Genomic DNA, 26917 nt, shown 5'->3' on the forward strand with positions numbered 1-26917 from the left:
CCATAATAACTAGCTTCCAACAAACCCCATTGCCTAGGTCTTTGATAACACCTCACATGAAAAACGTCCCTTCTTAGTTGACAGTTCCTCATTCCACCAAGGTACAATCTTATACAATTTCTTAATTTTCCTGGCTGAATATTAAAGGGCCCTATAAAGAATATTCTATAAGAAAAAAGTATACTCAATAGCATTCAGCTTATGAATATTACTAAACTCATCTGAACCAAACAATCCACATTAACAGATTCAAAAAAAACTTCCTTTAATATTTCTATAACTAAATCTAATATTAGCATTAGTTCATCTGACGTTCATTTTGCATTAGCAAAGGCACATGATGCAAGACAGCAAGCTTAGACAGCATCAGCCAAAAAAAAAAAAAAAAACCACATACACATTTCTCATTTCACCCATCCACTTGCTCCAAATGTTTGTCTAGTTCTGCCTTGAATCTATTTAAGCTATCAACTTCTACGACAGATGGAATTGGTTCCAGCAATCAACCACCCTGGTTAAAGGCAAACTTCCACACATATATCCTACAACTATCTTTCCTCAATTTGAATTTATGCCCTCTCAGGCAATTATTTTGAGTAAGAGGAAGAATCCCATCAGCATTGAGGATGCTCAAACCATTCAGGGCTTTACACACCTCAATCAGATCACCTTGCAGGTGGCTAGTCTCCAGACACGGCCTCCGTAGCCGAGTGGGCAGGAGCGGGAGTGCAGTAGCACACGCTCTTTGTGTAGACCGGGGTTCAAGCCCCTGACTGCTGAATACGGTCGATCTGCCAACCCGCACTGGACCAGCGTGGCAGATTATGGTCCATTTCCCTCAGCATGAATTGTTGAGGAGGCTTCCATCCTGCAGTGGGTTGATAATGGCTGCACTTTACTTTTAGTCTCCAGACACTGTAATTTGCAAAACTTAAGCCTTTCTTTGTAAGAGAGCAACCCAGTGAAATTGTTCCATTCACTAATCTTGTTGCCTTCTCTGTATTTGTTGCAACAGCTCTACATCCTTCTTAAAATGAGGCCTCCAGACCTGTATACAGTACTCAAGGTGTGTCCTGACCATTGCCTGACCATGCAAGGGGATAATCACCTCCTTATTCCTGCTAGAAAAATTCCTGTATATCATTGACAACACACCATTAGCTACTCTTGCAGACCATCTGCACTGCTCAGAAAACTTCATATCTGTCTGCACAATTACCCCCAGGTCCTTTTTGTTCTCTAAAACTGTCAGTGTAGTACCACAGAGTTGCTACGTTACTCTGGGGTTACTGCTTCCCATATGTAGTACTTTACATTTGTCAATGTTAAACTTCATTTTCCACCTCTCAGCCCATCTGCTTAACTTTTCTAGATCCTGTTGCAGCAGCGTACTGCTATTACTGTCCTTAACAACCCGTATCGTCTGCAAACTTGGACATTAAGCCTGATATACCATCATCAAATATCATTAATAAATACAGAAAACAACAATGGACACAACCTGAACCCGGGGGGGGGGGGCGCTCCACTAAGAGCAGTGTCCATTGATTACCACTGTATTCTCCCATTCAACCATCCCTTTATCCATAGCAGCTATTTGCCTCCAAAGCCACACTTCTCCAATTTGTGCAGCAGTCTTCCATGTGAAACAGCATCAAAAGCCTTTCTAAGATCCAAATATATGATATCAAAGTTATTCTTTGCATCCAGTTCCTTTGTGACTACATCATAGTATCCAATCAAATTGGTCAGACAGATTTCCCCTTAACAAAACCCATGCTGTGTCAGAGCCATAACTGAAGTCTTATCTAGATGATCCTGCAATGCTTCTTTAACCAGTGCCTCCATTAATTTCCCTGGAACAGAAGTTAAACTAACAGGTCTGTGATTACCAGTGTATCCCTTTGATCCTTCTTTGTGGATTGGTAACACATTTGCACATCTCCAGTCCATGGGTACCTCCCTTGAGTCAAAGGAAGCTCTATTAATTATGGCTAAGGGTTTGCTTACTTCCATTGCTACCTCCATAAAATAAAACTGGATAGATTCCATCCACCAGGTGCCTTTCTTCAAAAATTTCTCCTCCACTTTAAACTCAGTTATAACAAGATTATCTAGCTTAATGCCAGAGTTTAATACACCTCTGGCATTTCCCTCCCTGAATAACCCCTCATGTGAGAATGTAGATGCAAAATATTTATTTAGTTTGTTAGCTACCTGAGAGGATCAACAGTTGAACCATCATTATCAAGTGGACCAATCTGATTCATCCCCTTCCTTCTAGAGTTTACATAAGTAAAGAACTCTTTGCTGTTTTTCTTTGCCAAAGATTTCTCGTAATCTGCCTTTGCCTGCCTAACCTCATTTGTGACTTGGTTACAGATCAGCTTATATCTATCATAGGCTTCTGTGTCACATGTTAATTTGTATGTATCCCAAGCATTTTTCTTCTCAGCCACATGTCTCACTAGTTCATGTGACATCCATTTAGGCCTAAATCTTGAAAAATATTTCTTAGTTGGTATGAAAAGCCTAGTAGCTTCCAAGATTAATTCTTTGAATGCTTCCAATTTTGAATTTGCTGTTGGTAACATCATCAGTTGGTCCCGCAGTATAGAATTTAAATACTGTCTCAGACCACTCTTTACGAAAGTAAACATCCTTCCCTTTACCCCTGATGGTAGTTGCCTCTTTGAGTAAATCTCACTTCAGCACACTGTGCTCACTGCCATCTAGTGGTTCCTTTATCTGAAGCTTCTTAATGCATGAAGAATTACTACTGATAAATCAGATCAAGAGTATTACTCCCTCCAGTTGCTTCCCAAACATGCTGCTGTAGCAAACAACCATCCAATAAATCCACAAAAGGCTTACTAGTGTGTGAGTGACCAACCCACAAATTCCAGTCAATATCTGGGAAATTAAAATCCCCCATTATAAAGACACTCTGATTTACTGGCCCACTATTTCTCTGTACAGTTGTTTATTATACTCAGAGTCATTAGGCCTATAACACACTCCTACTCTCAATTTTTCTTTCCCAGTCCTTATGTCACACCAAATTGACTCGACATTGCCCTGTCCAGCCATGTTGATTGGCTGTTCTTCCTTGGATTTTGTGTTTCTTAACCAACAGCATAACCCCTCCTATCCTGTCTATCCTTCCTGTACACTTTATACTCCCCAAATTTCAGTTCTGCATTCCTTATCAGTGTGACACCACGTTTCTGTTAACCCAACAATATCTGCCTTTGAAATTTTGATCAACACCTCAAATTTATCAAATTTATTTACCAAACTCCTAGCATTGGTGTACACACAAGGATACATGCACCTGTTTCTATTCTTAGCTACCCTAACACAGCCCATATTTACTTGTTCTGCAATGCTTCCCAGCAGTCTCTGAAATCCCCATTGCCTTGTTTTCAAGGCTGCTGCTCATTCAATAGAAGCAATGCAAGAATCACTTTCACCTCTGCCAGGCTACTGTTAATCTATTAGTCCATGTATCTCCCCAATCTAACAGTTTGCCAACCCACCTAACTGCCTCAATAGCATCAGCAAATATTCTTGCACCTTTTCTACTTAAGTGCATCCCATCCCTGTAGAAGCAGTCTCTTCTATTAGTAAGAGACTGCTTCACTAGTACTCACTAGTGAAGCACAGACTCTTAATAAGCACAGATGAGGTTGATAAAAATTCTATCCCTAAAGCCTTGCACAATCTCTCCAGGGCCGAATTGATTGACAAGGCTCTCATTATATACTCCCTCTTAATGTGTCTGGGCAGAATTGCAGACACTTTCAAATTCAACCCTAACTCATGGCTTTTTTTCAACATTGACCTATACTCAAGTAATTCTGCTGGTCTTCTACTCTTAATATCATTAGTGCAACGTGTACAACAATATCACATTTTGTGCCCATAAAAGATGATATCTGCTCTACAACATCAACCTTTGTCCCTGACATTAACTGATTAGCATTATCACATTCATGTTGTAATATTTACAACCAGTTACAATCTGTCAAATCCCGATTACCTTTTCTGACAATCTCAGTTATCAGTTGATTAGACCACTGCTCATCTCGGTCATCTGAATTATTCGTTGTACGATTCCTTTTACTTCAAAGGTGGTACTTGTGCATTTCTCTGTTCTGATATTGACTTTCTCCAGTCCAACTTGCCCAACAGTGAGGAAATTTTAGGGCACAAAGGGTGATATTGTTGTACACGTTGGCATTAATGATATTAAGAGAAGGAGACCAGCAGAATTACTTAACAAGTATAAGACAATGCTGAAAAAAAAAAACAAAAAAAACCATGAGTTAGGGTTGAATTTGAAAGTGTCTGCAATTCTGCCCAGACATTATAGGAGGGAGTATATGATGAGAGCCTTGTCAATCAATTCGGCTCTGGAGAGATTGTGCAAGGCCCAAGAGGTAGAATTTTTCTCAGCCTGGTCTGTGCTTGTTAACAGGAGAGACCGCTTCTATAGGGATGGGATACACTTAAATAGAAAGGGTACAAGAATATTTGCTGATGCTATCAAGGCAGAGTTAGGTGGGTTGGAAAACTGCTGCTTGGGGGGGATACAGACTAATAGATTAACAGTAGCCACTGGCAGATGTAAAAGTGATTCCTGCACTACTTCTATTGAAATGCAATTGAGCAGCAGCCTGGAAAGCAAGGCAATGGAATTTCCAGGACAGCTGGAAATCATAGTGGAACAAGTAAATACATGGGCTGTGTTAGGGTAACTAAGAGTAAAAACAGGTGAATGTATGCTTGGATGTACACAATGCTAGGAGTATAGTTAATAAATTTGATGAGCTTGAAGTGCTAGTAAAGACATCAAAGGCAGATATTGGTGGGATATCAGAGACATGGTGTCACACAGACAGAAGTTCAAAACTGAAATTTGGGGAGTAAAATGTGTACAGAAAGGATAGACAGTACAGGAGGGGAGGGGAGTAGGAGTTATGCTATTAGTTAAGAAACAAATCTAAGGAAGTGCATCCAATTGATGTTGGTGGATAATGCAATGTTGAGTTTGTCTGGTGTGACATAAGCACTGGGAAAGGAAAAATGAGTAGGTGTGCGTTATAGGTCTAATGAATCTGAAGAGTTTAATGAGAAATGGTGCAGAGAAATAGAGTGGGCCAGTAAATCAGAGTCTTATAATGGGGAATTTTAATTTCACAGATATTGACTGGAATTTGTGGGTTGGTCACTCACACACTAGCAAGGCTTTTGTGGATTTATTGGATGATTGTTTTCTACAGATTATACAGGAGGCAACTAGAGGGAGTAATTCTCTTGATCTGATTATCAGGTAGTGATTCTTCATGCATCAAGAATCTGCAAATAAAGGAACCATTAGGTGGCAGTGATCATAGTGTGCTGAAGTGGGATTTACTCAAAGGGGTAACTACCAACAGGGGTAAAGGTGACTACGGAGGTCTGAGACAGTATTTAAATTCTATACGGTGGAACCAATTGATGATGTTACAAACAGCAAATTCAAAATGTGAAGCATTCAAAGAATTAATTTCGGAAGCCACTAGGCTTTTCATACTAACAAAGAAATATTGTTCAAGATTTAGGCCTCAATGGATGTCAGATGAACTAATTAGACATGTGACAGAGAAGAAAAATGCATGGGATACATATAAATTACCAGATGACACAGAAGCTTCTGATAGATATAAGTTGGTCTGTAACCAAGTTACAAAGGAGGTTAGGCAGGCGAAGGCAGATTATGAGAAATCTTTGGCAAAGGATGCAAAGAAAAACAGCAAAGAGTTTTTTACTTATGTAAACTCTAGAAGGAAGGAAGGAAGGGAATGAATCAGATTGGTCCACTTGATATCAATGGTTCAACTGTTGATGATCCTGCTCAGGTAGCTAACAAACTGAATGAATATTTTGCATCAACATTCACACATGAGGAGTTATTCAGGGAGGGGAATGCCAGAGGTGTATTCAACTCTGGCAGTAAACTAGATAATCTTGTAATAACTGAGAGTAAAGTGGAGCAGAAATTGTTGAAGATAAACATAAGAAAGGCACCTGGGGTGGATGGAATCTAACCAGTTATATTAAAGGAGGTGGCAAAGGAAGTAAGCAGACCCTTAGCCATAATTATGAGAGCTTCCCTGGACTCAGGGGAGGTACCCATCGACTGCAGATGTGCAAATGTGACCCCAATCCACAAAGGAGGATCAAAGGGAGACAAGTAATTACAGACCTGTTAGTTTAACTTCTGTTCCAGGGAAATTAATGGAGGCACTGCTTAAAGAAGCATTGCAGGATCATATACACAAGACTTCAGTTATAGCTCGGACACAGCATGGGTTTGTTAAGGGGAAGTCTTGTCTGACTAATTTAGCATTAGCATTAGTAGAGGCATATGATGCAAGAAAGCAAGCTTATTCAGCATCAGCCAAAAAAAAAAAAAAAAACAACACACATACACACCACTCCCATTTCACCCCTCCGTTCGTTCGAAATACCTGTCCAGTTGAGCTTTAAATTTGTTTAGGCTATCAACTTCAACAACAAGTGATGGAAGTCGGTTCCACCAACCAACCACCCGCTGGCCAAAGGCAAATTTCCGCACATCTATCCGACATCCGTCCTTAGCATTAAGGATGGATTTGATTGGATACTATGATAGTCACAAAGGAACTGGATGCAAAGAATAACTTTGATATCATATATTTGGATCTTAGAAAAAAGATCTTTTGATACTGTTGCACATGGAAGACTGCTGCACAAATTGGGGGCAAATTGCTGCTATGGATAAAGGGATGGTGAGTCGGAGAAGACAGAGTGGTAATCAATGGACAATGCTCTTCTTGGACTAATGTTATTAGTGGAGTCCCTCAGGGTTCAGTGTTGGGTCCATTGTTTTCTGTATTTATAAATGATATTGATGATATCAGGCTTAGTGTCCAAGTTTTCAGACAATAAGAAGGTTCGCAGGGTTGTTACTGACACTAATGACAGTACACTGCTGCAACAGGATCTAGAAAAGTTGAGCAGATGGGCTGAGAGGTGGCAAATGAAGTTTAACATTGAGAAATGTAAAGTACTACATATGGGAAGCAGTAATCCCAGAGTAACGTATCAACTCTGTGGTACCACACTGACAGTGCTAGAGAATGAAAAGGACCTGGGGGTAATTGTGCAGGCAGATAAGTTTTCTGAGCAGTGCAGACAGTCTGCAAGAGTAGCTCTTGGTGTTTTGTTAATGATATACAGGAATTTTTCTAGTAGGGATTAGGAGGTGATTATCCCCTTGTATAAGGCAAGGGTGTACTGTATATAGGTCTGAAGGCCTCATTTTAAGAAGGATGTAGAGCTGTTGAAACGAGTACAGAGAAGGGCAACAAGATTAGTGAATGGAACAAAGGGTTGCTCTTACATAGAAAGGCTTAAGTTTTGCAAATTACAGTGTCTGGAGACTAGGCACCTGCAGGTGATTTGATTGAGGTGTATAAAGCCCTGAATGGTTTGAGCATGCTGAATGCTGATGGGATTCTTCCTCTTGCTCAGAATAATCACATGAGATGGCATAAATTCAAATTCAGGAAAGACAGTTGTAGGATAAATGTGCGGAAGTTTGCCTTTAAGCCAGCGGGTGGTTGATTGCTAGAACAAACTTTTATCTGTCATTGTAGAAGTTGATAGCTTAAATAGATTCAAGGCAGAACTTGATAAACATTTGGAGCAAGTGGATCGGTGAAATAAGTGTTTTTTTTTCCTTTGGCTGATGCTATATAAGCTTGCTTTCTTTCATCATGTGCCTTTGCTAATGTTATTCCCTGTCAGAGACTTAGTAATTTGGAACTGCCTCTTTTCGATCTTCTCTGGCTTAAAATCTCTCTACCACACTCTGTCAAATTCATTTGTTGCCTATCATTCTCCCAATTCCACTAATCATTTGGAACTCTGACTTTCTCCAGTCCAACTTCCCCAACAGTGAGGAAATTTTCCTTTGTCATTTTAATGTTCACAACTCCAAGTGGCTTCAGTTTTCTAGTCACACGGACCCAGCTGGTCAAGATGCTGAGGCTTTTGTAATTACTAATACCCTAGCACAGACTGTTCATTTACCTACCAGAATACCAGACAATCCTAACCACACAACCAACATGTTTGTTCATTTTCTCACAACAACCATTCTAAGTACACAGTCGAGGTGAGTGGTCCTCTAGGCACCTCAGATCACAACTTGGTGATGGTTTCTTCTCCAATGGAGCCTTTCTTCCATGGCCTTTCCCAACTTCGCATTGTTTGGTATTACAAGAATGCAAAATGGGATGATCTGAGAGATTTTTCTTCTTTTCCTTGGTCGGATTAGTTTCAAATCTTCTGATGTCAACATTTGCTCAGATCATGTCAGTGAATTTATTCTTGTAGGAATGGAATCCTTTATTCCAAACTCCACCTTAAAATCTCGGCCTTTATCTAAACATTGGGTTTCCAATATATGTGCTAAGGATGTTCGGGAGAACAATGTTGCATATCGTAATTAGCTTGCTTCCAAATCTTCAGTTTCATTTTCTATCTACACCAAAACTCGCATCAAGTGCAAAGCAGTTATTAATCAGTGCAAACTAGATTTCGACTCAGCTAAACCAAGTAGTGCAAGGAAAATCTAGGCTTTGGCTACACCAGCCAAAAAACATGAAATAAACTAAAATAGAAAAAAATAATAAAAAATAAATACTTTGTATTCTCTCTCTTAGTATTCTCTTTGTATTCTCTCTCTCTCACTCACTCACTCACACACACACACACAGGTTGCAGAACAAATGTACATAAATTTGCATTTAGTCAAAAAAGTGGTTGTTGGAATAAATTTATTTAATGTTATAAAAGCGGGTACTTTAAATAACTTTAAAGAGGGTTTGGACAAAATATTGGGTAGGAACGGGCATGTAATGTGGGTAAATTTTTTTTTTTTTTTGCCAGTGCTATATAAGTTTTGCTTCCTTATATAATGATGGCAATACTATAGTAATGCTAGTAGCACCTTACTCCTCATGCCACACTATTCCAATTTATACAGCAATAGTTCATGTGGTATATCAAAAGCTTTACTAAAATTTAAGTAAATGATATGAAAATAACTTTGCATTTAATTTTTAAGACATAACCTCATAATAGTTGGATTAGCCAGACAACTTCTGTTTAACAAAGTCATGTGATCCCTTTGTAATTCCACTTCTTTCCAAATGATCCTGTTTTTCATCGTAACTCCACCATAATCTTTGGCACAGAAATCAAACTTATATAACTGTAATTACTCTTTTCCCCCTTTTGAGACTCTGTGAATAACAGAGGTGTTTATACATATCCAATCTATAAACTTTACTTGAAATTCTCTGATTAAAATAACTAGAGGTTTGTGTACCTCTTTTGCCAATTCTTTTACTATGATTTGACAGATTCCACAGGCAATTTGTCAATGTAAGAGCAAACGTGACTCCTAAAAATAGTTAATGATAATATTCTTGTTAAATGAATAATTGTAATAATTTCACTTCTTTTTGTACATAAGTAAACATTAGTAGCTGATTCTTCTGATTAAAAAAATTATGGAAAAAAAAAAAAAAAAAAAAGAAAAGCCAGATGAAAATATTCTTCTAGTACTATTTCTATATATGAACATCTGAAACAAATGTTACTTATGAAAGGTGGTCTAGTGGCTTGATTTCCTGGTTTATAAAGGAAATGGTATTCTCTCCATCCAGTGGTCAGTGAATTGCTTCCTTCTATTACAATTTCTGGACGGCCTCCAACACCAGTCATTCTGCAAAGAAAAATATTATACAAGATTATTATTATTATTTTTTTTTAAAGAGATCTTTCTTGTATGTTATTAGTGAAAGCAAAATAATATAAGATTATATCCAGGTATCTGACAAACCCTTCTATAAATTTACACAAAATTAGTTCTGGAATATTAATCGCAAGGTATTTCAACAGTCAAATTTTTTACCTGCTGAAATACCTAGTTTAACTGGCATAAAAAAAAAAAAAAAAAAAAAAAAAAAAAACTTACATCCAGTCTATTACTGTCCTTCCTAATTTAAATTGATGTACCTTGTTTTATGTCACTTGAAAAACATATCTCCATTATGAAATTTCATTCAAACCTTTTAGAGACAGGTTTTATGCATCTCTCTCTCTCTCTCTCTCTCTCTCTCTCTCTCTCTCTCTCTCTCTCTCTCTCTCTCTCTCTCTCTCAAGAGAGAGATTCTTTATGTCAATAACTTGGCACATTTTCCAGCAAACAGACATCTTTCCTGAAATTAAGTTTCCAAACTTGTATACAATACTTAAGATGCAGCCTACTCACTGCTTTATAAAATGCAAGAATGTCCTATCTATTAGCAAATTCCTCTGCATTAGCTAAAATGAATTGTGCTATAATGGCAACTTGTCTGTAATGATTAGAACTTACATGTTAGACTATAAAATTGCTTCTAAGTCTTTGTCAACTAATCTTAATTTATAAATTCCCTAAAATAAGACGATCTAGGATTACTATTAGGCAATATAGAACCTCATATTTACAAGCATCTTTTAACCACCATTTTTCAGATTTACTAAATTTATCCAGGTTTTTGCAGAAAGCAGCATATCTTGGGTAATACATTCTAACTAGGTCGACCTCTGTTATCATAAAACCTTGACATTAATTTGTTATACCTTCACTAATGATATTAAAAAAATATCAAAAACAATAAGTGAAGCTTAAATTTATCCAGTAAATGATTCTACCTTACTAGTAAGGAGAACCTGCAGGTGACATTAAAATTTGTTATACCTTAACTAATGTCATTAATAAATATCAAGAACAATAACGGACTTAATACTGAATCCTGTGTAAAGTCCAGTTATATAGTCCAGATAGCCTATAGAGGTGTATAAGGCTTTGAATGGTTTGAGCATGCTCAATGGGATTCTTCATCTTGCTCAGAATAATCAGCTCAGAGGGCATAAATTCAAATTGAGGAAGGACGGATGTCGGATAGATGTGCGGAAATTTGCCTTTGGCCAGCGGGTGGTTGGTTGGTTGGTGGAACCGACTTCCATCACTTGTTGTTGAAGTTGATAGCCTAAACAAATTTAAGGCTCAACTGGACAGGTATTTCGAGCGAACGGAGGGGTGAAATGGGAGTGGTGTGTTTTTTTTTTTTTGGCTGATGCTGAATAAGCTTGCTTTCTTGCATCATATGCCTCTACTAATGCTAATGCTAATATAGTTCACTCAGAGCAAAAACCATTTATAACTATACATTGCTGCTTAATTAACTTTTGGTCTATTATAGTAATTTCCCATCACTTTGGCACTGTCATTAAAGCATTAATAAATTAAAATATATTATGACCCCATAACAGATTATCCAATTGTTAAGCACAAAAAAAAAAAAAAAAAAAAAAACAGGCATCAAAACAGATAAATTTTGCACCTAAATGACAAACTTGTTGTCTACCTGAAAGCAGCAATATCCCAAATTTGCCACATTTCTTTCCTCAAATACTTTCCTCCTCTTCTTCAGAAAGATTTTCAGCTCATTTGCTTAGCAATTCCTTGAAGTATTTACTCAATACTCCCATAATAACCTTCTCTTATATTCTAAGAGAAAAGTAAAACCTGAAGAGGACAGTATTTAGTAATGGCAAATGATGCAAGAAAGCAAGCTTATATTGCATCCAGAAAAGAAAAACAAAAAAACAACTTTTCATGTCACATCTGTTCATCACCCTAATATTTCTCTCGTTCTTCCTTAAATATATTCAAAGTATTTACTTCTACAACATCTCATGGAATTATTTTTTCCAAACAATCAACCTGAGGTTGTCACAGACATTCTCTCAGATATGCTAGACAAACTGTACTTGCTACCAGGGAATCTAAAACGCTGATGGAACTAATATTCGGGTGACATTCAAGTCAAGTGGACCCAATTTTGGCGAAGTCTGGACGGTCTGTGACAGCCAAATCCTCTGCTTGCACCTTCATGATGATGGGACTGTTAGTAATCCTGGGTATAACCTCCATGCACATGTACACTGTGGGTACCCACCCAGGTGTGAACCAACGTAAGCAGGGGTCGAGGTGTGGCGCCCACAACACATGGAGGAATGCCACCTCTCTGTGTTACCAGGCAATACTAGGTGGTAGATGACTAGTCAAGCGGTCAAAGTGAAATACCACCACTTTGCTTATTGGAGGCTTGAAGTGGTGGAATCCATGTTTAGTCTCCAGAGCTAAGTTCCGGTCAACCCTTCCCCATCTCTTCCATCATGCTGTATGACTGGCAACTTTTGAGGTTATGATGAACATCACGGCGAGATTCAATCTTCCTTACATTTCGAGGGTACAGCACTAAAACAGTATTGGCAGGCCGGATGCTAGTTAGTACACTGGACCGAACCTATTGGTAACTCTTTAGGAGGCTTCCGGATCAGCTAGTGTATAATCTTGCTACCTCTACTCTGCCAGATAGTGACTGAAGGGAGTCCAAGTAGTGTATGCGGGGGAGAGTTGTCGAGGCCACGTTATGTCAAGGATCTCGGTATATTCTTACCATGTGTACGCCATATCCAAAAATTTCATTACTTCATACAGCATATTCCCCCCCCCCCCCACTTTTTCTTACTATCGAATACACCATGGATTGTCAAACTAATAGAGTAAGCTTATCTGCGAAAAGATCTAAACCTCCAAACACTTTCTAGTTATACATGGTCTTAATTCTAATCTCAACGATGTTCATTTCCACTTGCAGTCTGCCAAAGCCCATGTACGTTTTCTGACAGAATTTCAGTTATTGGTTGATTCGACCACTGCTCATCTCAGTTGATTCCTTTCACCTGTGCATATGTCCGTTCCAATATTCCCTGTCAGAGACTTGCTAATTTGGAATCTCCTCTGGCTTAAAATCGTTCTACCTCATTGTGTCAAATTCAGGCATTGTCTGTATCGTTCTCCCAACTCCACTAATCACTTGGAGTTATTTGCCTTCCTCTCTTTGCAACTTGACTTTCTTTCCAACTTTCCTAACAGTGAGGTAATTTTCCTTGATTTTAATGTTGACAACTCCAGCTGGCTTCAATTTTCTAGTTACACCTACAACTGGTCGAGATGCTGAGGCTTTTGCAATTACTAATGACCTTGCACAGATTGTTCATTTACCTACAAGAATACTGGACAACTCTAACCATGCAGCCAACATGATTGATCTTTTTCTCACAAACAACCCTTCTAAGTACACAGTCAAAGTGAGTGGTCCTTTAGGCACCTCAGAAAACAACTTGGTGATCGTCCCTTCTCCAATGGCGCTTTTATCTCATGGGTATTCCCAACCTCGGATTGTCTGGCATTACAAGAATGCAAATGGGATGATGACCTACGAGATTTCTTTTTCTTGATCGGATTACTGTTTCAAAACTTCTGATGTCAACATTAACTCAGATCGTGTCAGTGAAATTATTCTTGAAGGAATGGAATCCTTTATTCCACACTCCACTTTAAAATCTTGTTGATTATCTAAACCTTTGTTTTCCAATAAATGTGCTAAGGCTGTTCAAGAGAAGAACGTTTCCATATCGTAATTGGCTTGTTTCCAAATCTTCAGATTCATTTTCTGCCTACCCAAAGCTCGCAACAATTGTAAAGCAGTTATTAATCAGTCCCAACTAGATTTTGAACAGGCTAACAGTAGAAAACTTGCTTCTTGCCCTAATGGTAGCCGAACATTCTGGTCTCTTGCCAAAGGTATTGGCCGCAACTTTTGCCATTCTCTGCTCCCACCTCTTTCAAAACCAGATGGCTTTGTTGTCACTTCAGCCAAGGATAAAGCTGACCTGCTAGTATCCCATTTTCCTTCCAACTCCTGTATCAATGATCTTGGTAAAACACCTCCCACCATTCCCAATACACTGCATTCAATGCCTCCTGTGGTTTTCTGTCAAAAGGATGTCAGAAGGATTTTGACAAACCTTGATGCTAAGAAGGCTCCAGATGGTATTTTTACACTTGTGCTCAAAACCTGTGCTCCTGAACTTACTCCTGTTCTTTGCCACCTTTTTTCACTTTCTTATTCCAAAGGTGTTTTTCCTTCTGCTTGGAAATTTGCTCATATCCAGCCAGTTCCTAAAAAGAGTGACAAATCCCTCCCATCCATTTATCGTCCCATTGCAATTACTTCTACTCTTTCTAAAGTAATGGAGAAATCAATTAACTGCCAACTCTTAAACTACCTAGAAACCTTCCATCTGATCAATGATCGCCAGTATGGATTCCGTCAGTGTCGATCCACTGGTGATATTCTGGTTTATGTTACCCTTTTATGGACCAATTCAATGGAAAAGTTGGGGGAAAACACAAGCAGTTGCTCTTGACACCTCAAAGACTTTCAATCGTGTTTGGCATAAAGGTCTCCTAAACAAGCTTCCATCTTATGGTTTGCCAACTGTTTTTTGTAATTGGTTATCCAGTTCTCTATGATCGCTTACTGAGGGTGATGGTAGATTACAAATATTGCAAATTATTTATTGCCCATTACAAATATTGCTTCCTGTGCATCTAAAAAACTTGGTTTTCTCTTTTGCTCTCAGCGTTACTTTTCTTCCAAACAGCTATTCACTCTCTGTCTAACTTTTCCACTAATGCTGGTGTCTCTCAAGGTTCAGTTCTTTCCCCGACTCTTTTCCTCTTGTATGTTAATGACCTTCTTCTATTCACTGGAAATTCTATCCACAGTTTTGCCAATAATAGCACATTGTGCATTCCACTTTCCATTTTGAGAAACCTTGTCCAGCTCAATCAACTTCTCGAATATTCGCTACCAATTCCTTAAATACCGATCGAATAATTCTCCAGTAGGGTAAAGACAACTTAGTTGATTTCAATCCTTCTAAAACTCAGTCTTGTCTTATATCTTGCAAAAAGGATTCTTCTGATTATCTTTGGTGACACTCCAATTTCTAGGCAAAATGATACATCTCTTTTGGGGGATTACTCTGACTTCTAATCTATCTCTTGGCACAAGCAAATTACAAATATTGCATCCTCTGCATCTAAAAAACTTGGTTTTCTCTTTTGCTCTCAGCGTTACTTTTCTTCCAAACAGCTATTCACTCTCGCAAATCTGCCCTACCATGGAATATTGCTCCCACACCTGGGGTGGTGGCCCCAAAACCTCTCTCAGGCTTCTAGATTCCATTCAGAAGAGGGCAGTTAGGTTAATTAATGATTCCTCTCTAACAGAGTCTCTCCACTCGCTGTCTCATAGATGTACTATTTCTGCTACATGCCTTTTCTACAGATACTTCCATGGGCACTGTTCTTCTGTATTGGTTTCTATAATTCCTGCTCTTTCAAAACAGTCCGAACATGTGCTGCCACCAGCCAACATCCATTTACTGTCCAACTTCAAACTCACAGAACCAACTTTTCATCTTCCTCGTTTATTCATTCATCTTCCGTTTTCTGGAACAACCTTCCTTCATACGTATTTCCTGAAAATTACAGTCTACAGAAGTTCAAGTCTAATGTCAACAAATATCTTCTTTCGTCTTCTCAACCTCCAACCCAAGCACTCTACCAAGTACTATAGGTTTTAATACTTCTCGTGTTTGGGGGTTTCATAAAAAAAAAAAAAAAAAAAAAAAAAAAAAAACAAACCTGCTGGCTGAAGACAAATTTCCACACATGAGTCCTGCAACTCTTCCTCAACCTGAATTTATACCCCTTCATGTGCATAATCCGAGCAAGGAGAAGGATTCCATAGTCATTGGGCTATTATTAATCCATTGAACACCTTGAACACTTCAATCAGATCTTGCAGGTATGTAGTCATATATTGCAATTTACAGAATTGATGCCTTTCTTGGCAATAGCACTGTTTTGTTCCTCATACTAATGTTGTTGCTCTTCTCTGAACCTACTCCAACAGATCCATAAATGAGGCTTCCAGAGGATAACCATTGTATTAAACAATGAAATAATCACCTCCTTATCCATACTAGCAAAATTCTGTATATCAATAAAAAAAAAAAAAAAACCATGGGCTGTCCTAGCAGCCTATTTGCACTGTCAGAGAACTTCACACCTGACAGCACAATTATGCCCAAAACCCAAAATATTTCATTCTCCATAAGCACAAGTGTGGTAACAAATATTTGGTATGTTACTCTGGAATTACTGCTACCCACATGAAGTATCTTGCAAATGTTAATGTTAAGCTTAAACTACCACTTCTCAGCCTATCTGCCTAATTTATCTAGATTTAATTTGTTGCAGTAGCATATTTGTTATTGCAACAAATTACTGTCATTAACCACCCTGCCAACCTTTGTATCATCTGCAAACTTAGACATTAGGCCTGACATGCCTTCATGAAAACAACAATGGGCCCTGTATTCAACCCTGGAGATTCCATTAATAACATCTGTCCATGAATAGCAGTGTTCATTTAGAACAACTGTCTGTTAACAAAATTAAAAGCTTTTCTAAAATGCAAGTATATGATGTCAAAATAATTTTTTTGCATCTAGATCCTTTTTCACTGTGTCAAAGTATTCTATCAGATGGGACAATCTCTTAATAAATCCATGCTGTGATTACAGTATAAATGCATTCCTATCTAGAATTACTTCTTTAACCAGTCCTGCATTACTTCTTTAACCAGTAATTCTATTATTTTCCTTGGAGCAGAAGTCAAGCTAACAGGATCTATATTTAATCATGTCACCCTTTGACCCACCTCCCCTTGTAAATTGGGGACCAATTTGCACATCTCCACTAGCCTGAGTATAGTACCACACATTTGGTATGTTTGAACTGGGGTGGTAAATCAGAATGATTTATCAACCCAGTTCATTGGGACCTGCCCTATATGCAAAGGATGGTCCCATAATTAGGAGTTTACTAAAAGACATCAGAAAACGTTTATTACTAAAGTTTTGCTTACTCCTTTGCTGCTTTCCATAATGTAAACATTAAACTTCTACAATTTCTCTCAGTTATCACAAAATCATTTAGCTCTCTGTTACATTTTGATGAACTTCTGACATTCCCCCTAACAATTTAATCCCAGGGGCTCAACATCTGGTGAGTATGGGCTTGGCACACCTAGGTTCCGGAGGTGATCATCTCCCCCCCCCTCTCTCTCTCTCTCTCTCTCTCTCTTTCTCTCTCAGGGGTAACTCGGGAATTTTTTTTTTGGCTGATGCAGCATAAGCCTCAGGCTTCCTTGCACCCTATAGCTAATAATAGTAATAACAGTAAAAGAACTCCTCATGTGAAAATGTAGATAAAAAATAATCATGCAGATTGTCAGCAATTTGAGCAGAATCATCGACAGATAAACAATTCACATTTAGTGGACCAATGCGATTCATCCCTTCACCTGATTACAATAAGTAAAGAAGCTTTTCCGATTTATCTTTGCATTATTTTCTAGAGACTTCTCACAAGCTGCCCTAACTTGCCCAACCACCTTTGTGACCTGATTGCAGACTAGTTTATATCTTATGGCTCTGTAGCCTTCTGTATTAACTGATAATTTATATAAATAAATAAATTTTCTGTTTCCCACACATTCTTCACCTCTGCCAAGTCACATCAATACATCTGGCATCCATTTAGGACTAAGCCTTGATGGGGATATTCTTAATGCATGAATAATCACTGCTGATAATGATCTCAAGATTACTGCTATCATTTGTTGCCTCTCTAAAATGCTGCTGTAGAAAACAATCACCCAATAAATTCACAATAGTCCTGCTAGTGTGTGAGTGTCCAACCCACAAGTTCCAGTCAATATAGGGAAATTTAAAATCCCTCATCATAAGACATTGATTTACTGGCCCACTCTATATATTTGTTAGTTATTTATTACACTCATCACAGTCATTAAGCCTATAACACATTTCAACTCTCATTTTAGTTTTCCCAGTGGTTATGTCACACCAGACTAGCTCAAAAGTGCACTGGCCCTATACAAATGCACAGCCTTAGATTTTAAGTGCTTTTCAAATAATAGCATAACCCCATCACCATTTCCTGTCTATCTTTTCTGTATATTGCAGAACTGGGGGGAACTCCTTGTGCTGCTAGTCAAACTACACTATACAGCCACTACCTGATGTAAGGGTTACGTTCCGCAGGTCTTTATGTAAGTCCGAATTTCCCCCATGCTTGTGCAGCACTCTCAATTGTGCTCGCTGAATTGATTGAATCAAAAAAGAAATGTTCGATGAACATGTGAATAGAATTATTTATTGTATTTATTCAATTTTTTATTTCACGTGCAGGAAAAATTACGAAAAAGCATGCAATTTAAAAAATTTAAGAATTATATATAAATAAAAAAAAAAAAAAAAAAAGAGAGGAGACGGGCATAACATCAGTAAGGTTTACATCTCGAGCATCGTTTCCGGAATCGACGTCTTCAGCTGATAAGTATGCCGCTGCGGAGATTGAGGGCTGTGGAGATTTAGAAGGGGTCAGCCACCCATTAATATGTTCTTATGAAAGAACGTATTAATGGATGACTGGACAGTGGCTTTATTCTTTTCATCATAGATTTCTTTGTAGCAAGAAAGCATATCATTCACCCCTCTGTTAACTTTTAAGAATCGTTCGTTGTCAGGATTCATCTTCTCAAACCTCGCCATTGTCAATTAAATTTCACAAAATGCCATTGTCCCCCCCCCCCCCCCCTCTCTCTCTCTCTCTCTCTGGCGGCGAAGCGTCTTGGCTCCTCATTTGGTTCATCTTGAGCTTTGTCAGCATTTTCTTCTTTCACTATTGCTGCCTGCAAGTCAATAAGTTCTTCGTTATTCCTTCTCTACTTCCTCTAACTCCACATCTTTGGCAACAACCTCCAACTGAAGTAACTCTGCAATCTTCACAATCTTATCTGTAACTTCTTCATATGATTTGTCTTTTTCAAACCCTTTTACATGCCATGGGCATATTTTCTTCCATGCGCTATTTAAACAACTTTTAGCAATTTCTGCCCAGGCCTTATTAATGTTTAAGATGTAAATATTGTAAGATTTCCAAAAGTCTTTTAACATCAAATTTTCCTCACTGTCTATTGCAGGCAATGCCTGAGGAAATGTTGTGCATAAATAGTAAGCTTTTAAATTTGAAATAACACCCTGATCCACAGGTTGGATGAGTAAAGTCATGTTTGGTGGTAGAAATATGATTCTCATCAAATTCAAATCGAAATCATCTAGATGGGTAGGATGTCCAGGAGCATTATCTAATAGAAGCAAAATCTTGAAAGGAAAATGGTTGTCTTTACAATATTTTTCAACCTCTGGAATCGAGCAGCATTTAAACCAATCCTCAAAGAGGAATATTATTATCTGCGCTCTCTGATTTGAACAGAAATGCACGGGTAGGGTGGCTTTATTGATTCCCTTTAATGCACAAGGATTTCCAGAATGGTACACAAGCAGTGGTATTAACATTTGTGGTTTGGTGATAAATTATCAGCCCCGAACTGTACACAGAGTATATACATTATTTTATAATAAAGTTACTCGAAGTAGTAACTTTGTTATAAAATAACAAATTTGACACTTCGAGGGAGGGGTTAGACAAGCTAAGGAAGATTACGAGAAGTCCTTGGCTAAGAGCAAAAAGGAGCAGTAGCAAGAAAGAATCTACAATCCTGAAATGGTTGCTGACAAGCTGAGTACATATTTTGCTTCCACATTCATATACAAGAATGTTTTTAAAGTTAAGGGTACCAATTCATCTAACTGAGAGATGAATTATTGTGTTATAACCAGGAAGGAACTAGAAGCAAGTTATTACAATAAAAATGATCAGGTTACCAGGAGCAGAAGGCATATATTCAATTAGCAAAGTCCTTAATTAAAGATTGAACACACACACAGACACACAAAGGATGCTCAAAAGGGGAAATCAACGACTACAGAGATCTGTCAAGTTTGACTTCTGTGCCAGTGTTAGTCCTTAGTTAAGGTTATATACATATGTCTATACACATAATTTCCCCATAATTCTATACCTGTACATGTAACCATGTAATACATGGTTACATGTACAGGTATACATTGTGCTGCCACTTTATTAGGTACTCCTACCCAGTAGTGTGTGCCGACCGGGCTAGCCGAGTGGGTAAAGTATCTGCCTGGCAACCCAAAGGTTGCGGGTTCGATTCCTGCTTCGGGCTTGGATCAAAGTACTGCAAAAACCTTGGGAGGTGCAATATGGCCACAGAAGCCGATGCGCCAACAACTACCAAATCAAAAAAAAAAAAAAAAAACCAGTAGTGTGTTGAGCCTCCTTTAAGCTTCGAAACAGCCTGAATTCATCTAAGCATGGATTGAACAAGATGTTGAAAACTTTGTGCAGGAATGGAGCACCACGCAGACATGATTAAGTCAAGCAGTTCCTCGAGATTCAATGGAGGTGTAAAATCCGTGAATTAGGGTTCAATTTGAAAGTGTCTGCAATTCTGCCCAGACACAATAGGAGGTAGTTTATGATGAGAGCCTTGTTGATCAATTTGGCCCTGGAAAGATTGTGCAAGGCTCAAGGGGTAGAATTTTTTTTCAGCCTGGTCTGTACTTGTTAACAGGAGAGACTGCTTCTACAGGTATGGGATACACTTAAATAGAAAGGGTGCAAGAATATTTGCTGATGCTATCGAGGCAGTGTTAGGTGGGTCGGAAAACTGCTAGCTTGGGGGATACAAGGACTAATAGATTAACAGTAGCCACTGGCAGAGATGAAAGTGATTCTTGCACTGCTTCTATTGGAATGAGCAGAAGACTGGAAAACAAGATGCAGGATATTTCAGAGACTGTTGAGAGTCACTGCGGTACAAGTAAACACATGGGTTGTGTTAGGGTAGCTAAGAATAGGAACGGGTGCATGTATACTTGCATGTACACCAATGCTAGGAGTTTGATAAATAAATTTGAGGAATTTGAGGTATTCCTCAAAGCATCAAATGCAGATATTGTTGGGATATCAGACACGTGGTGTCACACAGATATAAGGAATGCAGAACTTGAATTTGGGGAGTACAATGTGTACATAAAGGATAGACAGGATAGGAAGGGAGGAGGGGTTATGCTATTAGTTAAGAAACACATAAAATCCAAGGAAGTGAAGCTAGTCGGCATCGCTGGACAGTGCAGTGTCGAGTCAGTTTGGTGTGACATAAGCATTGGGGGATCAAAATTGAGAGTAGGAGTGTGCTATAGGCCTAATGACTCTGATGAGTATAATAAGAAACTGTACAGGGAAATAGAATGGGCCAGTAAATCAGAGTCTTATAATGGGGGATTTTAATTTCCCAGATATTGACTGGAATTTGTGGGTTGGTCACTCATACTGTTTTCTACATCAGCATGTTCAGGAGGCAACTAGAGGGAGTAATACTCTTGATTTGATTATCAGTAGTGATTTTTCGTGCATTAAGAATCTGCAGATAAAGGAACCACTAGGTTGCAGTGATCACAGTGTGCTGAAATGGCATTTACACAGAGAGGTAACTAACATCAGGGGTAAAGAGAAGAGTTTTTGCTTTCATAAAGGTGACTACGATGGTCTGAGACAGTATTTAAATTCTATACGGTGGGACCAACTGATGTTACCAACAGCAAATTCAAAATGGGAAGCATTCAAAGAACTTATCTTGGAAACTACTAGGCTTTACATACAAACTAAGAAATATTGTTCAAGGTTTAGGCCTAAATGGATGTCAGATGAACTAATGAGACATATGGCAGAGAAGAAAAATGCATGGGATACATACAAATTAACATGTGACACAGAAGCCTATGATAGATATAAGCTTGTCTGTAACCAATTCACAAAAGAGATTAGGCGGGCAAAGGCAGATTATGAGAAATCTTTGTCAAAGGATGCAAAGAAAAACAGCAAAGTGTTCTTTACCAGTGTAAACTGCAGAAGGAAAGGGACGAATCAGATTGATCCACTGGATCTTGATGGTTCTACTGTTGATGATCCTGCTCAGGTGGCTTAGAAACTAAATGAGTATTTTCTATCTACATTCACACAGGAGGAGTTATTCAGGGAGGTGAATGCCAGTGGTGAGTCAAACTCTGGCAGTGAGCTAGATGATTTTATAATAACAGAGAGGAAAGTGGGGGAAAATTTGTTGAAAATAAACATAAGAAAGGCACCTGGAGTGGATGGATCTATCCAGTTATATTAAAGGAGGCAGCAAAGGAAGTAAGCAAACCCTTAGCCATAATTATGAGAGCTTCCTTGGACTCAGGGGAGGTACCCATGGACTGGAGAAGTGCAAATATGACCCCAATTCACAAAGGATCAAAGGGCGACAAGTAATTATTGACTTGTTAGTTTAACTTCTGTTCAGGAAAATTAATGGAGGCTCTGGTTAAAGAAGCACTGCAGGATCATCTTGACAAGACTTCAGTTATAGTTCAGACACAGGGAAAGTCTTGCCTGACCAATTTGATTGGATACTATGATGCAGTCACAAAAGAACTGGATGCAGGGATTCACTTTGATATTATATACTTGGATCTTAGAAAACCTTTTGATACTGTTGCATATGGAAGACTGCTGCAAAAAATTGGAGCAGTGTTGCATTGGAGGCAAATTGCTGCTATGGATAAAGGAGTGGTTGAGGGGGAGAAGACAGAGAGTGGTAATCAATGGACACTGCTCATCGTGGACTAATGTTATTAGTGGAGTCCCTCAGGACTCAGCGTTGGGTCCATTATTGTTTTCTGTATTTATAAATAATATTGATGATGGTATATCGATCTTAATGTCCAAGTTTGCAGACGATACAAAGGTTGGCAGGGTTGTTAAGGACACTATGCTGCTGCTGCAACAGGATCTGGAAAGGTTGAGCAGATGGGCTGAGAGGTGGCAAATGAAGTTTAACATTGACAAATGTAAAATACTACATATGGGAAACAGCAACCACAAAGCTACGTATCAACTCCGTGGTACTACACTGACAGTGGTAGAGAATGAAAAGAACCTGGGGGTAATTGTGCAGGCAGATATAAAGTTCTCTGAGCAGTGCAGACGGGCTGCAAGAGTAGCTCATGGTGTCTTGTCAATGATATACAGGAATTTCTCTAGCAGGGATAAGGATGTGATTATTCCCTTGTACAAAGCAATGGTCAGGCCACACCTTGAGTGCTGTATACAGGTCTGAAGGCCCCATTTCAAGAAGGATATAGAGCTGCTGGAACGAGTACAGAGAAGGGCAACAAGATTAGTAACTGGAACAAAGAGTTGCTCTTGCGAAGAAAGGCTTAAATTTTGCAAATTAGCTATTTCGAACAGGCGAGGTGATCTGATAGAGGTGTATAAAGCCTTGAATGGTTTGAGCATGCTCAATGCCGATGGGATTTTTCCTCTTGCTCAGAATAATCACCTGAGAGGGCATAAATTCAGATTGAGGAAAGACAGATGTAGGATAGATGTGCAGAAATTTGCCTTTAGCCAGCAGGTAGATGGTTGGTGGAACAGACTTCCATCCTTTGTTGTGGAAGTTGATAGCCTAAATAAATTTAAGGCTCAGCTGGACAGCTATTTCGAACAAACTGAGGGGTGAAGTGGAAGTGTTTTTTTTTTTTTTTTTTTTGGTTGATGCTGCATAAGCTTGCTTTCTTGCATCATGTGCCTCTACTAATGCTAATGCCTGGAGCAATCAGCTGTTTCCAGCTCATCCCAAAGATGTTCAATAGGATTGAGATCCACTGCAGCAAAGAAAAGTCACTGTCCTTTTCCTGGAACCATTCCATAGTGATTTGGGTTTTGTGTACCAATGCATTATCCTGCTGGAAGTAACCATCTGACTGAGGATAAATTGTCAACATGAACGGATGCACTTGGTCAGCAATGATGTAGCATTCAGACGTGAATCTATGGGTATCAATGGACCCAACGTGTACCAAGAAAACATTCCCCACACCATAACACTGACCCCACCACCTTGCACAGTAGTCGTCAGACACGACAGGTCCATGGATTCATGTTGTTTTCGTCAAATTCTGAGCCTTTCATCAACACGATGCACCAGGAACTTTGCCTCATCAGACCAAGCAACTGTTTTCAAATCCTCAATAGTCCAGTGCTGGTGTAGCTGTGCCCACAGGAGGCATGCTCTCTTGTTCTTCATTGATAACAAAGGTACATGATGTGGGCGTCGGCTGTTGAAGCCCATTTGTGACAAAGTGCGACTAGTGGTCCGTTGTGATATTTTGTTCTGCGCACCAAGGTTGTATTCTGACATGATGTGTGACTTTGTGGCAAGTCTGTTTGGCTGCACAATTCTAGCCATCCTCCTCTGACCTCTCTCATCAACAAGCGATTTTTTTCCACGGAGTGCATTGAGATGATGTTTTCTGTTCGTTGCACCGTAAACCCCCAAAACTGTGGTGTGTGAAAAGTTCAGGAAAACTGCCGTTTCAGAGATGCTTTGTCCAGCACGTCTTGCAACTACTACCATGCCACGTTCAAAGTCCATTAGATCACTCTTCCCCATTCTTGCTACAGTTTGTACACTTAACTGATACTTGAAAGGTTGTTTTGCTGCATTTATATCCATAACCGTGGTCATGTGACTTTCAACTTTGTGGAACAAACCATTTGTGTGCATTGCATGGGTGTACCTAATGAAGTGGCAGCCCAGTGCAGAATCATGGGGAAATTGCCACATGGCTCTGTCAAGGGCAGATGTCTGATTAATCTAACTGGCTACTATGAAGTTGTCATTCAAGAACTGGACTGAAGGAATAACTCTGTCATTTAATTAGATCTGAGTGAAGCTTTTGATACACATGAATGACTTATCTAAATTGAAGCAACATGTCATTATAGGCAAGTTACTAGTATGGGTAAATGGATGGCCAAGTGATAGCAGACAATAGTTATAAATGCTAGTGCTCTCCATGGACCAATATTATGAGTGGAGTCCTACAGGGTTTAGTTCTTGGCCCCTTGCTTATAATATTTATTAAGTCTACCTTTGTACTTCAATATTTATTACTGAAGATACAAAGATAGGCAGGCTAGTTAATGACAGTAATTATGGTACGCTACTTGAGCAAAACAGATCAAATATTTTGATGGTAGCTGAGGTTTAACACTCGGAAATGAAAATCTTGCATCTGCTTAGAAGCAATTCCATGGTAAGTACCAATTTGGTATAGTTAAGCTCAAGCTTAAAGATAAAGAAAAAGAATTTAGTAGTTGTTGGTGACTATTGTCAGGGAAACGGGGAACATGCTTTGTAAAAAGGATAGGTGGAACAGGACCAGGGTATGTCTGCCAGGGGCAAAGGTTGATGATGTTGTAGAGCAGATATATAATCTTTTAAGGGCACAAAAGGTGATATAGTTGTACACGTTGCCACTAATAATATCAAGAGTAGGAGACCGGCAGAATTGCTTAACAAGCACAGGTCACTGTTGAAAAAAAAGCTGTGAAATAGGGTTGAATTTGAAAGTGTCAGCAATTCTGCCCAGACACAATAGGAGGGAGTATATGATGAGAGCCTTGTCGATCAATTTGGCCCTGGAAAGATTGTGCAAGGCTCAAGGGGTAGAATTTTTTTCAGCCTGGACTGTACTTGTTAACAGGAGAGATTGCTTCTACAGGGATGGGATACACTTAAATAGAAAGGGTGCAAGAATATTTGCTGATGCTATCGAGGCAGTGTTAGGTGGGTCGGAAAACTGCTAGCTTGGGGGAGACAAAGATGAATAGATTAACAGTAGCCACTGGCAGAGGTGAAAGAGATTCTTGCACTGCTACCATTGGAATGAGCAGAAGCCTGAAAAACAAGATGCAGGATATTTCAGAGACTGCTGGGAGTCATTGCGGTACAAGTAAACACATGGGTTATGTTAGGGAAGCTAAGAATAGAAATAAGTGCTGTATAGTTACGTGTACACCAATGCTAGGAGTTTAGTAAATAAATTTGATGAATTTGAGGTACTGCTCAAAACAAAGGCAGATATTGTTGGGATATCAGAGACATGGTGTCACACATATATAAGGAATGCAGAACTGGAATTTGGGGAGTACAACGTCTACAGAAAGGATAGATTGGATAGGAAGGGAGGAGGGGTTATGCTATTAGTTAAGAAATACATAAAATCCAAGGAAGTGAAGCCAGTGGACATCGCTGGACAGTGCAGTGTCGAGTCAGTTTGGTGTGACATAAGCATTGGGAGATCAAAATTGAGAGTAGGTGTGACATAAGCATTGGGAGATCAAAATTGAGTATAATAAGACACTGTACAGGGAAATATAGTGGGCCAGTAAATCAGAGTCTTATAATGGGAGATTTTAATTTCCCAGATATTGACTGGAATTTGGGGGCTGGTCACTCACACACTAGCAAGGCTTTTGTGGATTTATTGGATGATTGTTTTCTAAATCAGCATGTTCAGGAGGCAACTAGAGGAAAGAATACTCTTGATTTGATTATCAGCAGTGATTCTTCATTCATTAAGAAGCTGCAGATAAATGAACCACTAGTTGGCAGTGATCAGTGTGCTGAAGTGGGATTTACTCAAAGAGGTAACTACCATTAGGGGAAAAGGGAAGGGTTATTGCTTTCGTAAAAGCGACTATGATGGACTGAGACAGTATTTAAATTCTAAAACAGTGGGACCAACTGATGATGTTACCAACAGCAAATGCAAAATGGGAAGCATTCAAAGAACTTATCTTGGAAGCTACTAGGCTTTACATACCAACTAAGAAATATTGTTCAAGGCTTAGGCCTCAATGGATGTCAGATGAACTGATGAGGCATATGGCAGAGAAGAAACATGAATGGGATACATACAAATTAACACATGACACAGAAGCTTA

At 39.0% G+C, this 26917-nt stretch overlaps 1 protein-coding gene across 1 annotated transcript in view; it reads right to left on the reverse strand.

The window, feature by feature from the left end:
* Positions 1–26917, reverse strand: part of LOC150077293 (lipase maturation factor 2-like) — a 378351-nt gene that overhangs the window by 76921 nt on the left and 274513 nt on the right. The window contains exon 12 of the mRNA XM_090386704.1: positions 9699–9823. Coding sequence (XP_090242830.1) covers positions 9699–9823 — 125 coding nt within the window. The remainder of the gene's footprint in view (positions 1–9698; positions 9824–26917) is intronic.

Source organism: Mastigoproctus giganteus, chromosome 12, assembly GCF_048544385.1.
Source record: "Mastigoproctus giganteus isolate SK-2022 chromosome 12, ASM4854438v1, whole genome shotgun sequence".
Classification (NCBI taxonomy): Eukaryota; Metazoa; Arthropoda; class Arachnida; order Uropygi; family Thelyphonidae; genus Mastigoproctus; species Mastigoproctus giganteus.